We start from the raw sequence: 14,056 nt of genomic DNA, 5'->3' as shown, positions 1-14,056 counted from the left end.
AATTTAATTAAAAATTGATAAAATTAAAATTCTAATAAAAATAAGATTAATCGATAAATAAATGTGTATATGATATGTGTCATTCGTTTATCTTAATTTATAACTTTTCTTTAAACCTAATTCTGGCGAGATTGCTTCCTTTCTTTCCATCCATCTTTGATTGGTGGGGGACGACAACTAATATTGATGATGTAACCCCTTGTATTTTTTTATTATTATCTTATTCCGCATTTTTTATATTTCTAATAACTCTACATTTATAACAAGTTTTCTTCTATCTTTTGTCGCGCTTTAGATATTCTTTATCGACCGTTTGATCATTCTTATCGTTTATTTTTCTTAAAGTTAAATTTAACATCGATATGACTAATTAAGATGATATTTATTTGTTATCATGTTGATCTTTCTTACTTGAAACCCTCAAATTAAATTTGAATACACGATTTGTGTTCATACATAGTTCTCTCATAGCGCTTAACTTTGATATGTGTTTGTCAATGATATTTCAATAGTTTAATCATCTATTGTGATTCGTAATCAGATATACTCATATCATTCTTTTGTATTGATTCTTTAGCATCTCCTTATATATTATTTTATGATTTCAAGTGACTAATTTCTTTAATTAATAATATAAAAAATATCTTAATTACATGTTAAATTTACGATTATAGTTTTAATTTTTTTTATTTGAAGTATTTCTTCTTTTTAATAAAACCATTTACTTCTATTTCTCTATATATGTATATATAAAAAAAACTTAATTTCTTCCCCTTTTTTTTCTTTCTTTCTATTATCTAGGAAAACAAAAAAGGGAAATTAAAAAATCAGAAATAATATTATAAAAAATAATCAACTAATTATTAAAAAAATTAATTCATCGCCCAAATAGAATGTCAAATATATGCCGAAATAAAAAGGGCAGAAAAATGAACAGGCCAATCAAAAGAATAATAAAAGCTGAGAATTGGAGGGCCAAAAATTATTAATATGAAAGAAAACAGTTTGGCTTCAAGATTGTGCTCAATAAATCCTTACAAAATTAAGACAAGTCCATGCAAATATTTATTTGGATTTAAGTTGGAATTCTCTCAGAATTTAATTAGCGTTTCAATTTCCTATCGTGCTCTAACGTAGTCAGTGTAAACAGAGGACCAAGTCCAGGCAGCATTTTGCATTACCTAATGCCTTCACTGCTTTAGACATCATTCTGAAGCAGCAGAATACAAATCAAGGACCAACTCAACCAAAAAACCTTGAACAAAATTTAACCAATAGGATGCACAGTAACATATCTAACAAGAATAACAGTATGCAGCTTGTAACACCCCCAATAATGGGTCTAAATTAAAATGTTTAGGAGTTTTGGTGTCTGTTGGCAAACTTTTTAAAGTATGGAGACTGATAGTACAATTAACCCAAAAATAAATTGGTGTCCGTTTGTTTCTCACTTTTTGTTGCTGATTTGTTTCGTCCATTTCACCGTCGTTCGTGCCGTCGTGGGTGTCACCTCTGGCACCATTCACTTCGTCTCATCTAACTCATTCGTCCAGTGCCCTTGGATTACTTGTCATTTTCGTTTGGGGAGGAAAGGCTATTTCGGGTTTTGCAAAAAAAAACTCCATTTTCGCCATTCATCGCCGCAAACCAATCCCTACAAGAGACTCCCCATCTGAGAAAAATGGTATGAATCCGACCACCGAACGTCCCATGCGACACACGTACCGCCACTACTCGTGTGGGAGTCTATTTTCTACAAACCGGTCAAACCATTCATGAACGGTTGAGCCGAAAGAAAACTGAACCTCAAAATCGAATTGGATCGAATTATGACCCAAATTGTTGATCGTTAACTTTAACTATTAACTCTGACTGTTAACTTTTAACTTTATGTTTTTTTTACGTATTGATTATGTTTTATCAAATTCTAACTCGAAAGTATTATTTTACGTCATACATTGCCTTATGTTATATTTATGTTAAGGAAACTTTGAAAGTTAAGGTCAATTTGTTTCACTAAAAATATTTTCTAGAAAATGTTTTTTTGTAAAATGAATTACATCTTCTAAAAATGTTTTATGATGTTTGGAAGATGTTGTCTAAATTATTTTTAACTAGTAGATAATTTTTTTAGAAATTATTTATTGCAAATATAAAATATAATAAATATAAAACTTAATATTATTATTTTAAAAATATTAGAATAATTTATTTAATACTATTTATGCCAATATTATTATTAAAATATTATTTATATAATTTTACAAAAAAATATTAACTCTGGTATATTCTATTAAAATAAAAATATGATAAATTATATTGAATATCTATAAAAATAAAATTATTATATTATATTTTAAAATTATTAATAAATATATTTTAAGGAATTTTTATTATATATTATTAAAATAAGAATTTAATAGTATCATATATTATTATAATATAATTGAGTATATTATTGTAATAATAATATTATTATATTATATTATTAAAAATATTAACAAATATATTTTAAGTATGTTAATAATTAATATTTTATTAAAATAATACTAAAATATCATATTAATATTAAATTTATAAAATAATATTATTTTGAGTATTTATGTTTTGAAGTGAAAAATTTGGAAAATGACTTGCGAAAAATAAAACCGTAAGTCATTTTTCAGAAAATGCAAAAGAAATTCTGTTGACCAAGAAAATGTTTTACATTGACCAATCTGTTTTCCTCCAACTAAACACTAAAAAACGATAAAAACGTTTTTTTCGAAAAACATTTTACATGAAACAAACGGACCCTTAAGAACTTGCTCTTTGATGTTGTGTTTCAAAGAGTTCACGTGTCTCCATATACTTTTCCAATAGATTCAAACCATCACCGTTAAGTTCAACTTGGCTCTACACATTCGACTCAAGATATGCATTTTCATTCCGTAGGATCTAGTATGATTGATCGGGGAAAACATAAGGCTTAGTCGATATTATTCAGTTGGTTTAGGTGTTTCCCTTGACCCGTATTATATATTTATTTTCCATACTATATTCAGCTGATGCATTGTTATTGGACCGCCTAAGTGCGTGATGAATATTGAGTATACTATTATGTTGTACGATTCTGAATATTGAGTATACTATTTGTTCTATTTTTTATATATATTATCCATGATATGTATTTGTGCTAACTTTTTGTTTATATTAACATTTCTCTTCGGAGAGCGAAATACTCGTCCTATTTCTTAATTTATGATTTCTATTTGGATTCCTTTTCGAATAATAACATCTCCATCCTATTTTTTGATTTCCTGTTTTCTATTTGGGTACCTCTCCAGAAAATAAACCCATCCTATTACCCGACACAAAAGATAAGGTTGTAAACTTCTGTTATAGTGTTTTGGTGGAAAATATTCGAATTACTGTTTGCATGATTTTTATGTTGTATCATGCTTTGCTTATCTATGTTTAAGAAACAATATCTGTTGCATTTGCAAGATACACTAAGTTTTATAATTTACTCTTTTAATTTCTATCTTTTCAGATTTTTTTGGGTCAGTCGATAGCACATTGCTTAAATATCGTATGATCATTTTCAGACTCCGAACTTTTATACACATTTTTTTCAAACTTGATTATTCGTGACATTATTTATCAATGAATTCGGAAAAACTTGTATTTTTATTAATTTATATTATTGTAATCTTTGGGATTTGATCAATCCATCTAGGTCGAGTTTAGGGTTACACATTCTCAACAATATACTTACTCGATAATACTTGCATTAGACCGATAAATATGGCTTATCGGTATCGAAAAAGCCTACAGCCTTTGGTACCGTCTCCGGGGTTCTTGAACTCTAGATTCTTGGAGAGTACAAAATTAGAAAAACTAACTAGATCAGATTAGGGCTATAAATGAGATGAATTCGAGATCGACTCGGTTAAAACTCAGTTAATACTCAAATTGAATAGATTCAACTCGAGCTCAAACCGAATTCTTAACGAGCCGTAAAGAGTTACTTGATACTCGACTGGAAAATCCTATGAGCTACTCAAAAAAATAATATATAAAAATTTTAGATTTTTAAAATTAAAGTAATAATAAATAATACCATTTGTATGTTATTTTTTTAAAAAAATACTATATAAAGTTTTCCTGTAAGGTTTGAGTTCGAATTTGTGTTGAGCTTCAATTTTTGGTTTCGAGTGAAATTTAAAAAATTTAAGCTCGCGAGCTTTCAAGCCGAGTCGAGCTTCAATTCTTTATTTTGAGTTCGAGTCGAGCTTGAAAATTTTAAGCTTACGAGTTTTCGAGTCTAGTCGAGCTCAACACTACTCGAGCTTGAATCGGCTCGTTTACAGCCCTAGATCAGATGCAAACCAACTCTATGTGACCGAGTCTAATCAAGTTACTGAAATAGACCCTAACTCATGCAAAAAAAATTGAACAAATTTAACCTATAGGATGCACGGTAACAGATCTAACAATAATAACAACATGCAGCTACCATTCTCTACCATATACTTGCATGATAATACTTACATTAGACCATTAATATGGTTCCGCAGTATCCCAAAAGCTTGCAGCCTTTGGTACTGTCTCCGGGATTCTTGAACCCTAAATTCTTGCAGAGTACAAAATCAGAAAAACTAACTAGATCGGATGCGAACCAACTCTATGCATCCGAGTCTGATTAAGTTACTGACATAAGCCATAACCCATGCCAAAAAAATGAACAAGCAAAAAGTGAAGGGTCCGATGACACCACACAATCATCCATAAGTAACTCAACAATTCCCAACAGGCTTCAGCTGTTAATCCTGGCATAAAATACCCCAAGCATAGAATACGGAAATGTAACTTACCAAAAGAAAACTACCAGAGTTATTCAGCCACCGGCCAGCAGCCATGGCATTACCTATAGCTAAAGGGCGATGAGTTATAAAGAGTCATTCAGCCAAACTCAAACATAAGTACCGGCAATCCAAAAATCCACAATTAGAACTGAAATGTTAATGCCATTAACTATATTTTCCAAAAACATAACTAAAAGATTCAAGAGGAGCTAAAACCGTGTTCAACTACACTGCCAAAAACATAATAAAATAACACCAATGGTTTGATTTGCCTGCTTAGTCGAAGAGACTGAAACCCATATCCTGCATCAATACGAAATTTCATTAGCGAAGAACACATCAAATAAGAATCAATTACAGTGTGAAAAGTAATTACATCGTCGGATTCTTCCTTCTCCTCGACCTTCTCCTCTTTCTTGGCCTCAGCAGCGGGCGCAGCACCGCCGGTAGCGGCAGTAGGAGCCGAGACAGCAACAGCTCCACCACCAGAAGGAACTGAAGCCAACTTCTCCCTTCCACTCGCAATTAGCTCGGTGATATCTTTTCCTTTAACTTCAGACAATAGCAACTCTATCCTATCATCATCAGCCTCAGCTCCAACTACAACATTCAATAAAACAAAACTTAATTCCCAATTCACCATTTTCCTTACTATTTGGTAAAATTTACGATTCTATATTAATATAAACAAATGGAAAATGGACACTAAAATAGAAATTGAGAATACAAAATGTCGATATCAAATATGCTTCAGAAACTAAGTAAAACGAGTGAGAAAAATAACCTGATCCGAGAATATTCTTCACGTCATCGGCGGAAGGGGAAGAGTTTCCTCCCAGTACGGCGAGCAAGTAGGCGGCGACCACCTTCATTTTTCGCTTGATAAAAGAGTGGAGAGGACGAGAGTGTGAATGGAGCCCCGGAGGAAGCTAGTGTTCACAGTGAAATGATTGAAGAGTTAAAGTGTTGATGTTGTTGCTAGGGTTTTTAATAATAGTGAGGGCGGCCTGATTTTATTTCGGCCTGCATTATGATTTGATGGGCGGATTTTAAGCCCGTTTTCTAAGTTTCAACTAAGCATAAATGGGCTCAAGCCCATATACGAATTGTTGTACATTTTTTTGAATAGTCTGGAACGATTATAAGATAATATTTGTTCAAAATATCTTTTAAATATTGACAAAACACACACCCTGTAGCACAATTACTCGAACTTAAAACTACTAAGGATAACAACATCCCCTTTTACAGGTTGAGGCTACATAATAAGTTCGAATTATTGTACATTTAAGTAGCAAGTTACAAATAAAAGCTTCAAGGGTAAACTACAGCTAGTCATTAAATTTTAGATTTTATATCAATTCTAGCATTGAAATTTAAAATACATTAATATTAACAACGAATTTTACATCAATTCTAGCATTGAAATTTAAAATACATTGAAATTTTACATTTTATATCAATTATAGCATTGAAATTTATAGGGTGATATTTAGGTAAATAGACCTCTAAGTTGGGCACAATTTTACATTATTTAATAAATAGAACGTATTTTGGTCATTGTAATATACTAATATTTTTTTTTGAATTAAGATTTTATTATATTAAATAGAGATTTTAATTTGTAAAATAATTATAAGATAATATCTAAAATCTATACTACCAACAATAAAAAGCATACCATAAGCTTCTCTCTCTCTCCCTCTATTTGTTAGTTTGGTCTAAATAAGATTCAAACCTCATTTGTTTTGGTCAAAGTAAGATTTGAATTTCCATAAATTTTAGTTTTGTTACTATTAATTTATAAATTAAGACCAAGCAAAATAATTATTTATGAATTAAAAATAATGGAATCTGATAATTGAAGAAAAAAGATTGTCCCAATCATTTGACTGAAATATATTGGGAAAAAATATCGAAACACCTGTCAAGGAAATAATCAAAATAAATTTAAGGAAATTAGTTAATGGAAAATAATAATTTCATCCATTTTTATGTTGAAGTCAACTATACAGTTCTCTTATTAAATTTAGCAATCAACTCTAGTATTTTATGTATCACCTAAGCCCAAAAAAGGTTGGGAAAAGTATTGCACATGCATAGATCTTAAAGTATTAATATTGTATTAATCAAAATTTTTTATTAGTTTATATAATGAATGACAGTAGAAATGTAGGCAAGATTTTTTAAGTGATGAGTAACTTATAAAGTTTAAAATAACGAAAATATATTATCAATAAAAAATATAAATAAAATATTTAAAATATATAATAATTTAAAATGTTAAGGAAGAGATAACCCCTCAATCCCTGGATGATATGGTAAGCCCTCTTTGGGTTGAGGTAGTTAACTTGGAAGGATATCTTAGACAAGACACCTCATTAGAGTAGTTATTTTTATTGAATAAATAAAAAATATAATAAAATCACAATTCTAAAAAATAATACTATGCAAATGATAGACAAATAATGTTACGGGTCATTTTCTCCTATCAAAGAGCACACACTAATCACTAGATGATGAAATTAAAGAGTTTCATAATTACTATTTTTTTAAAAAAAATTATGACTTAAAAAAAATTATGATTTTATTAATGTATCTTCTCTCACAAAAGTTTCATTTAGGAACCTTTATCAATAAATATATATATATGCTTCTCTAATTGACCATTATCAGTCTTTGTACATTGAACTTGAAACCTTCGATTAATAAAATGCAATAGGCAAATGTATCCCCATATAAGAAATCCAAAGCATATATATGAGATTCCGTTACATAATCTAAATTTTTTTAATTTTATATAAATTTAAGATCGTTGGATGAGTGAGAAAAATAAATTTGATTAACAGTGAAATGAGAATATATTTATGGGAAAAATAAAATAATGAGTCAATCTCAGTAATAAATTTTTACTCATCAACAATCTTAAATTTATATAAAATTAAAGAATTTTACGGTGAGTGGATTATATATATACACAGTTACACACACTAGTTGAATGGCCGCAAATTATACAAGAAAATAAGCCGATGAAAGTCCAAGTGACCTTCCCCAATTACTGCGATTCTTTTAATCTCCATTGAAGGCCGTCGTTTCAAGTTCGCGCACGCGTTGTTCATGCCACAATCCAAAATCTTTTCTCGCGTGCTAAACAGTAATATATAACAAAGGGTGTCGATTACATCACCCACTTCCATTATTCAATGCTCATTTGCTTCACTTTTCTTTTCTTTTGCTTACCCTTTTACCCGTTCTCTTCGGTTTCTTGATTTTTTTTGTTCTGGTGTCAATGGACTCAGATTCTTCTTCCATGTTGTTTTGCTCTGTTTGCAGTGTTTTTTCCTTCATTTTCTTCTCTTTCACCCTCTTGTTCTCTTTGTTTTCGTTGTTGATCTTCGTTTTGAGGTTGAAGCTATGGTGTAAATGCGAAATCTGCAAAGCTTTTCTCACTTCGAGTTGGACGAAAGATTTCGATAACCTCTGTGATTGGTACACTCATCTTCTTAAATAATCACCCACCGGATCGATCCATATCCATGCCCTCGGCAACATCGTCACCGCCGACCTCGAAAACGTCGAACACATTCTCAGAACCCGATTCGAAAACTACCCGAAAGGGAAACCTTTCTCGGCTCTTCTGGGTGATCTATTCGGCAATGGTATTTTCAACGTCGATGGCGATTCGTGGAATTCAAAGGAAAACGGCTAGCCTCAAACTCGGGAGTATCTCGATACGAATGCACGCGTTCGACATCGTCGAATCGGAGATTCGATCCAGACTCATCCCGCTTTTATCATCTTTCTCCTGTGAACGAGTCTTGGATTTACAAGACGTGTTTAGAAGATTTTCATTCGATAATATCTGCAAATTTTCCTTCGGGTTCGATCCCGGTTGCCTCCAGTTGTCGTTGCCGTGTCTGAATTCTCCGAGGCTTTCGATTTAGCATCGAAACTGTCTGCACAAAGAGGATTGCCGCCTTCGTCTTTGATATGGAAAGCCAAAAGTGTGTTGAATTTGGGGTCTGAAAAGAAGCTTAAACAAGCTATTAAAATGGTGGATGAATTCGCTCAATGTATGATCAAACAACGGCGCGTAATGGGATTTTCGGACAAACACGATCTTCTCTCGAGATTCATGGGAACAATCGATGATGACAAGTATCTTAGAGACATTGTCGTGAGTTTCCTCTTGGCTGGTCGTGACACGGTTGCATCGGGGTTGACAAGTTTCTTCTGGTTGTTATCTCGACACCCTAAAGTCGAGTCGTACATTCGATACGAGCTCGAAAAGGTCATGTCGTTGTCGTCATTATCGACCGACGAGGACCAACAATCCGTAACGTTCGATCAAATGAGAGAAATGCATTTCTTGCACGCGGCATTATGCGAAAGCTTGCGGCTGTTTCCTCCAGTCCAAATCGACTCAAAGTTCGTTCAAAACGAAGACGGTTTGCCGGATTGTACCTTTGTGAAGAAAGGCACTAGAGTGACCTACCATCCATATGCAATGGGTCGTATGGAACGGGTTTGGGGCTCCGATTGTCTTGAATTCAACCCGGAAAGATGGCTGAGAAACGGTAGATATATCCCTGAAAACCCATACAAATACCCGGTTTTCCAAGCCGGGTTGAGGGTTTGTTTAGGTAAGGAAATGGCACTGGTAGAGATGAAATGTGTGGTTCTAGCCATAATCAGTCGGTTCAACATCCGGGTCACCAACCCATATCAAGGGCCGAGGTTTGCCCCGGGTCTCACCGCCACCGTGAGAGGCGGATTACCGGTTATAGTCCAACAAAGGGGAGTTTAATTGTATACATGTACAGTTTATTTGCAAAGGTGTAGGAGTTAAATTTAAAAACCATAGAAGTGAGATATATCTTGTATATTTTGATAAAATATAAGGAAGTTGACTTTCTTTTCTCTTACCTTATGTAAGTTATTTAAAAATTCCTAAAAGCTTTTTAAAATTAATAATAATAATAATAAATTTTATTAAATAAAAAATATAATAAAAATATAATTTTTAAAAACAACATCTACAAAAATTAAAATAGATTAACTATATTAACATGTTTTTCTCCTAAAATCATTAAAAAATTAATCATTAAATAATAAAGACTATATATTAAAATAATTCTATAAGAAAGGTACAAAAGCCCATTCAAAGAGCTCTAAACAAAACATATATAAACTGACATTAAGTCATTACAAACACTTACTAATATAAGAGAATTAGTTCGATAATTTAAAATAAAAAAATCAATAATATAATTAAATAAAGTATGATTAAAAGGACGGGTCAAATTTAAAATTTTAAAAAATATAATAAATAAAATTATATAATAAAGGAACCTATTGAATGACTTTAATGGTAAAATTGAATATTATTATTTTTAAATGGTTTGATTTTATACAACTATGTCTATATAGTATATATATATTATTAATAAATGTATTAAATAAATATTATATTATATTATAAAAATCAAATAACAAAGAGTAACAAGGGCAACCGACCATGATTTAATGCACTTTCTTCGCTATTTTTTTAAATATTATATAGTTATCTTTTTCATCGTCAAGAGGTAACATGCATGCTTTACCGACATGTTCATTAAAATAAACATAATTACTATAAGGGAAACATGATACTTTAAAAATTAAAATAATGAAAAGTTTATTTAACTTAATGAACAATAAAATATACTATTTATTTGTAAAATATATTTAAATTAAAAAGTTATATACAATAATAATATATTCTCAATTTTCTTTAAGATTTTAATACAATTAGAATGTAGTGTCTATATTTGATTTCAAATATTGATAAATATACACACGTTTGTAGATAAAATTATTTGAACTTGAATTATTTAAGAAGAATAACATTTTATTTACCACCGAAACCATTCTTTGATTTCAATCCTTAAATATTTTTAAAATATTAATTAAGTTCCTAAACCTTTTTTACCTGATTAAATTTTTATACTTTAAAATCTTATCAATTCACATCTTTAACTGACATTGATTGTTAAATTTAACAGTATTTTGATCAATTTGCGTCACATATCATATCATAGTATTGTTAAATATTATTTTTGTAAACTTATTAATTTATAATAAATCTTTTTAGAATTTTTAAAAAATTCTTTAAAATTTATAAATTTCACATAACAAGATTATACTGTGTCACATAACAGTAATATTTTAAAAAAATTATTAAATTTTAGCCCTCAAAATTGACAAAAGAACTTAATTAATTTAGTTGCTTGATTTGAGAACTTAATAGATTGAAATTTTAATTTAGTTAAATATAAAAAGTTCAAAATTTTGATTATTTTTTTAAAAACATTAAATACTTATTATCCCTTGAACTTTATTTTAAATATATTCTAAATTTGATTTTCTCAACCCATGTGCATAGGGGCGTTGTTTTATTTTCTGCAAACATTTGTCTATTTCTTTTTCAAAATTGTTAGTACTGATTTATTATTATATTCCAAAGCCACGTCACAAGTGACAACTTCTTCACTCTACTTTCTTAGCTTTTTACATTTTATGTGTTATTAAAAAGTGAAAATATTTAAAATTATCGTAAGAATTACAACTATCATCGTAAATAGATATGGGTATCAGATCCAAACTCGACTGGTTCCGATCAGATCTGACCTGATTGGGTCTGTTTTAAAAAATATCATATTCGGGTCGGGTCGGATTTTTTTAATGTGTTGTTCGGTTCGGGTTAGATTCGAGTTTAGGGTGAAAAATACCCGACCCGACCCGAAAAATATATAATTTTACCTTATATATTTAGGGATAATTACAATACTACCCTCTATATATTCTTTTTTTCAATTATGTCACTATTTGTATTGAATAAAAATAATTTTTATTATTATTTTGGGTCGAGTCAGGTTGGGTTTTTAAGTTATATATCGGGTCGGGGTCGGGTCGGGTGAAAACTTGTTTTGATCGGGTCAAGTCGGGCCTCGGGTGGAAGACTCCTTGTTCTCGGGTCGGGTCAGGTGGACCAAAAGCCCGTCCCATGTCTATCTCTAATCGTAAATTATATATATATTTTTGACATTTTTTTATAACATTGAAACTAGCTACTTTAGATCTTATAAGGAACATATATGGAAAATGTTAAAAACCCAATCAAAAGACTCAAACAAAAAATAGATACAAACAAATCTGACTGCATCAGCAAACGAATGACAAAAAGAGATTAAACTATTGAAAAAGCATTGAAAATAGTAAATCAAAGCCGAACATTGTGATAAACTATCTACGAATGAAAAATTTTGTATCCAAATTTAATCTGAGGGTCCATAGCAAGAAATATCAATAGGATTATAAATAAGAGTCATCTTTATATGTCGTGACGTCATCAAATCTAACTCTGATAAAACATAAAAAAAAAAAAAATAGTCAAACCACCGAGAAAGAAGAGCAAAAACGTGCCAAATGCAGGATTATTCTTATTAAACATTAAAAAAAAACTCAAAGATTACAAAAACTTGTTATCCGCCATTGATTAAAAAATAAAAATAAAAATAAATCGACATAAATTTAACTTAATGCGTTTTGCATTTCAAAAATTTTAAATGTGTTATTTTTTTTTCATTTCAACGAAGGATTATCACAACGCAGAGTCCTAGTATATCAACATGTTTACAGCTTACTACAAATAAATTGACAGGTATAAATGTTTCGTGAAGGAAATTGGATTGCGAACAATATGGTTAAACACTGGCGGAACATCGTCTCCCCTCGGCTGCCGTTAATTATTTTTAAAATATTAATTAATATTAAAAATATATACATTTTTTGAGTGCAGACGGATGCGTTGGGCTTGTGGCTCTGAATAGAGAAGTGGGGCAAGACTGGCAGACCCAGTCTTTATCTCATTGCTCAAGGTTTTTGGATATTCCCATCGAGGAGGTATCCTCAATTAGATTAGAGGGTGAGGGTCTTCCAGTAATTCTCCATGGGGTGGCAATGAATCAATCTTCGAAGCCTCTGAAGGTTATTCCTAATTCACGCGGATTTGTTTTCTCATCCAGAGCAGAGGATGGGATGAATGGGACTTCTCCTAGTAGTCCTGATAAAAGTAATGTATCAAAAAGAAAGAAGAAGAGTTCGAAAATGCGAAAACCAATTCATGCAGTTAGAAGGGGTTCGGTGGATCGTGATTGTTCTACGAGGGAAGCTCAAGCCGATCCGGGGGGTTCCATCAATGAAGCGATGGCTACTTATTGTGTTGGGGAGGCTTTGGGTGTTGTCTTCACAACGTCGAAGGAGGAGGTGATTCAAAGATTGGAGCAAATCGAACAATCGGGTAAGCTCTGAATAGGGTCTGAGTTTCGTTCAGTCTTCTATGTGTCAGTTACTATATGGATTTGAGTTTCTCAGTTTTTAGCTGGAATATTAGAGGATTGGGGAAAATGTTAAATTAAGAGCCATCAGTCGGGTTTTAGAGTCAAATAAGCCTGGTGTAGCGTTCTTTCAGGAATCCAAAGTGAGTGAGATTTCTGTAATTGTTGACCGGTTGTTAAGGGGTTTTATTGGAAGGGATTTGATTTTTTCGCCTGCTGTGGGAGCTTCAGGAGGTCTCATTACTCTATGGGATCGTAATGTATTTCAGATGACCAGCAAGGTTATTCTAAGGAGAGTTGTGGCTGTGAAAGGCAGATTGGTGTTTAATAATTTAGAGCTTGGTTTTGTGAACGTTTATGGTCCAAATATTCATTATGACAGATCGGATTTTTTTAAGCAACTTAGTTGGGTTATCTCTAACCTCAATTGCCCAGTTGTTGTAGGGGGGATTTTAATGTTGTAAGGGTTGTCTCTGAAAGAATCGGGTCCTCTGACCTTCCTAGTGTGAGGCGATTTTTTGAGGATTTTATTTCACGGTGGGATCTGATAGATGTCCCAGTCATCGGCAGTTTATTCACATGGTTTAGGAGTGGATCGAGTACGGCAGCAAGTAGATTGGATAGGTTTCTGATATCTACTGATATTGCATGCGTTTTCCCGAGGCTGGTGCAGTTCACTCTTCCAAGAAGTGTTTCAGATCATAATCCGGTAGTTTTAAAAAAAAAGGAAGGGAAAAAAGGTTGTTAGGCCTTTTAAATGGTTCAACCATTGGGCTGAGGATCCTGTTCTTGTCGAAAGAATTAAGGGCGTGTGGATGACTAATAGAGGTA

At 31.6% G+C, this 14,056-nt stretch overlaps 1 protein-coding gene and 1 pseudogene across 1 annotated transcript; one reads left to right on the top strand and one right to left on the bottom strand.

Moving 5' to 3' along the window:
* Positions 1–4,961: 4,961 nt before the first annotated feature.
* Positions 4,962–5,812, bottom strand: LOC120170265 (60S acidic ribosomal protein P2B-like). Its single transcript, XM_039178243.1, has 3 exons — positions 5,632–5,812; positions 5,224–5,447; positions 4,962–5,150 (listed from the first exon to the last, which is right to left on the bottom strand). Exons 1-3 carry the CDS (start codon positions 5,717–5,719, stop codon positions 5,124–5,126), a joined length of 339 nt encoding a protein of 112 aa, XP_039034174.1. The 5' UTR covers positions 5,720–5,812; the 3' UTR covers positions 4,962–5,123.
* A 2,313-nt stretch (positions 5,813–8,125) lies between these two features.
* Positions 8,126–9,661, top strand: LOC120170290 (annotated as a pseudogene).
* Positions 9,662–14,056: the final 4,395 nt, after the last annotated feature.

This window comes from Hibiscus syriacus, unplaced genomic scaffold, assembly GCF_006381635.1.
Source record: "Hibiscus syriacus cultivar Baekdansim isolate YM2019G1 unplaced genomic scaffold, ASM638163v2 tig00111779_pilon, whole genome shotgun sequence".
In the NCBI taxonomy this organism is placed as follows: domain Eukaryota; kingdom Viridiplantae; phylum Streptophyta; class Magnoliopsida; order Malvales; family Malvaceae; genus Hibiscus; species Hibiscus syriacus.
This window is presented reverse-complemented; position numbering and strand designations above follow the sequence as displayed.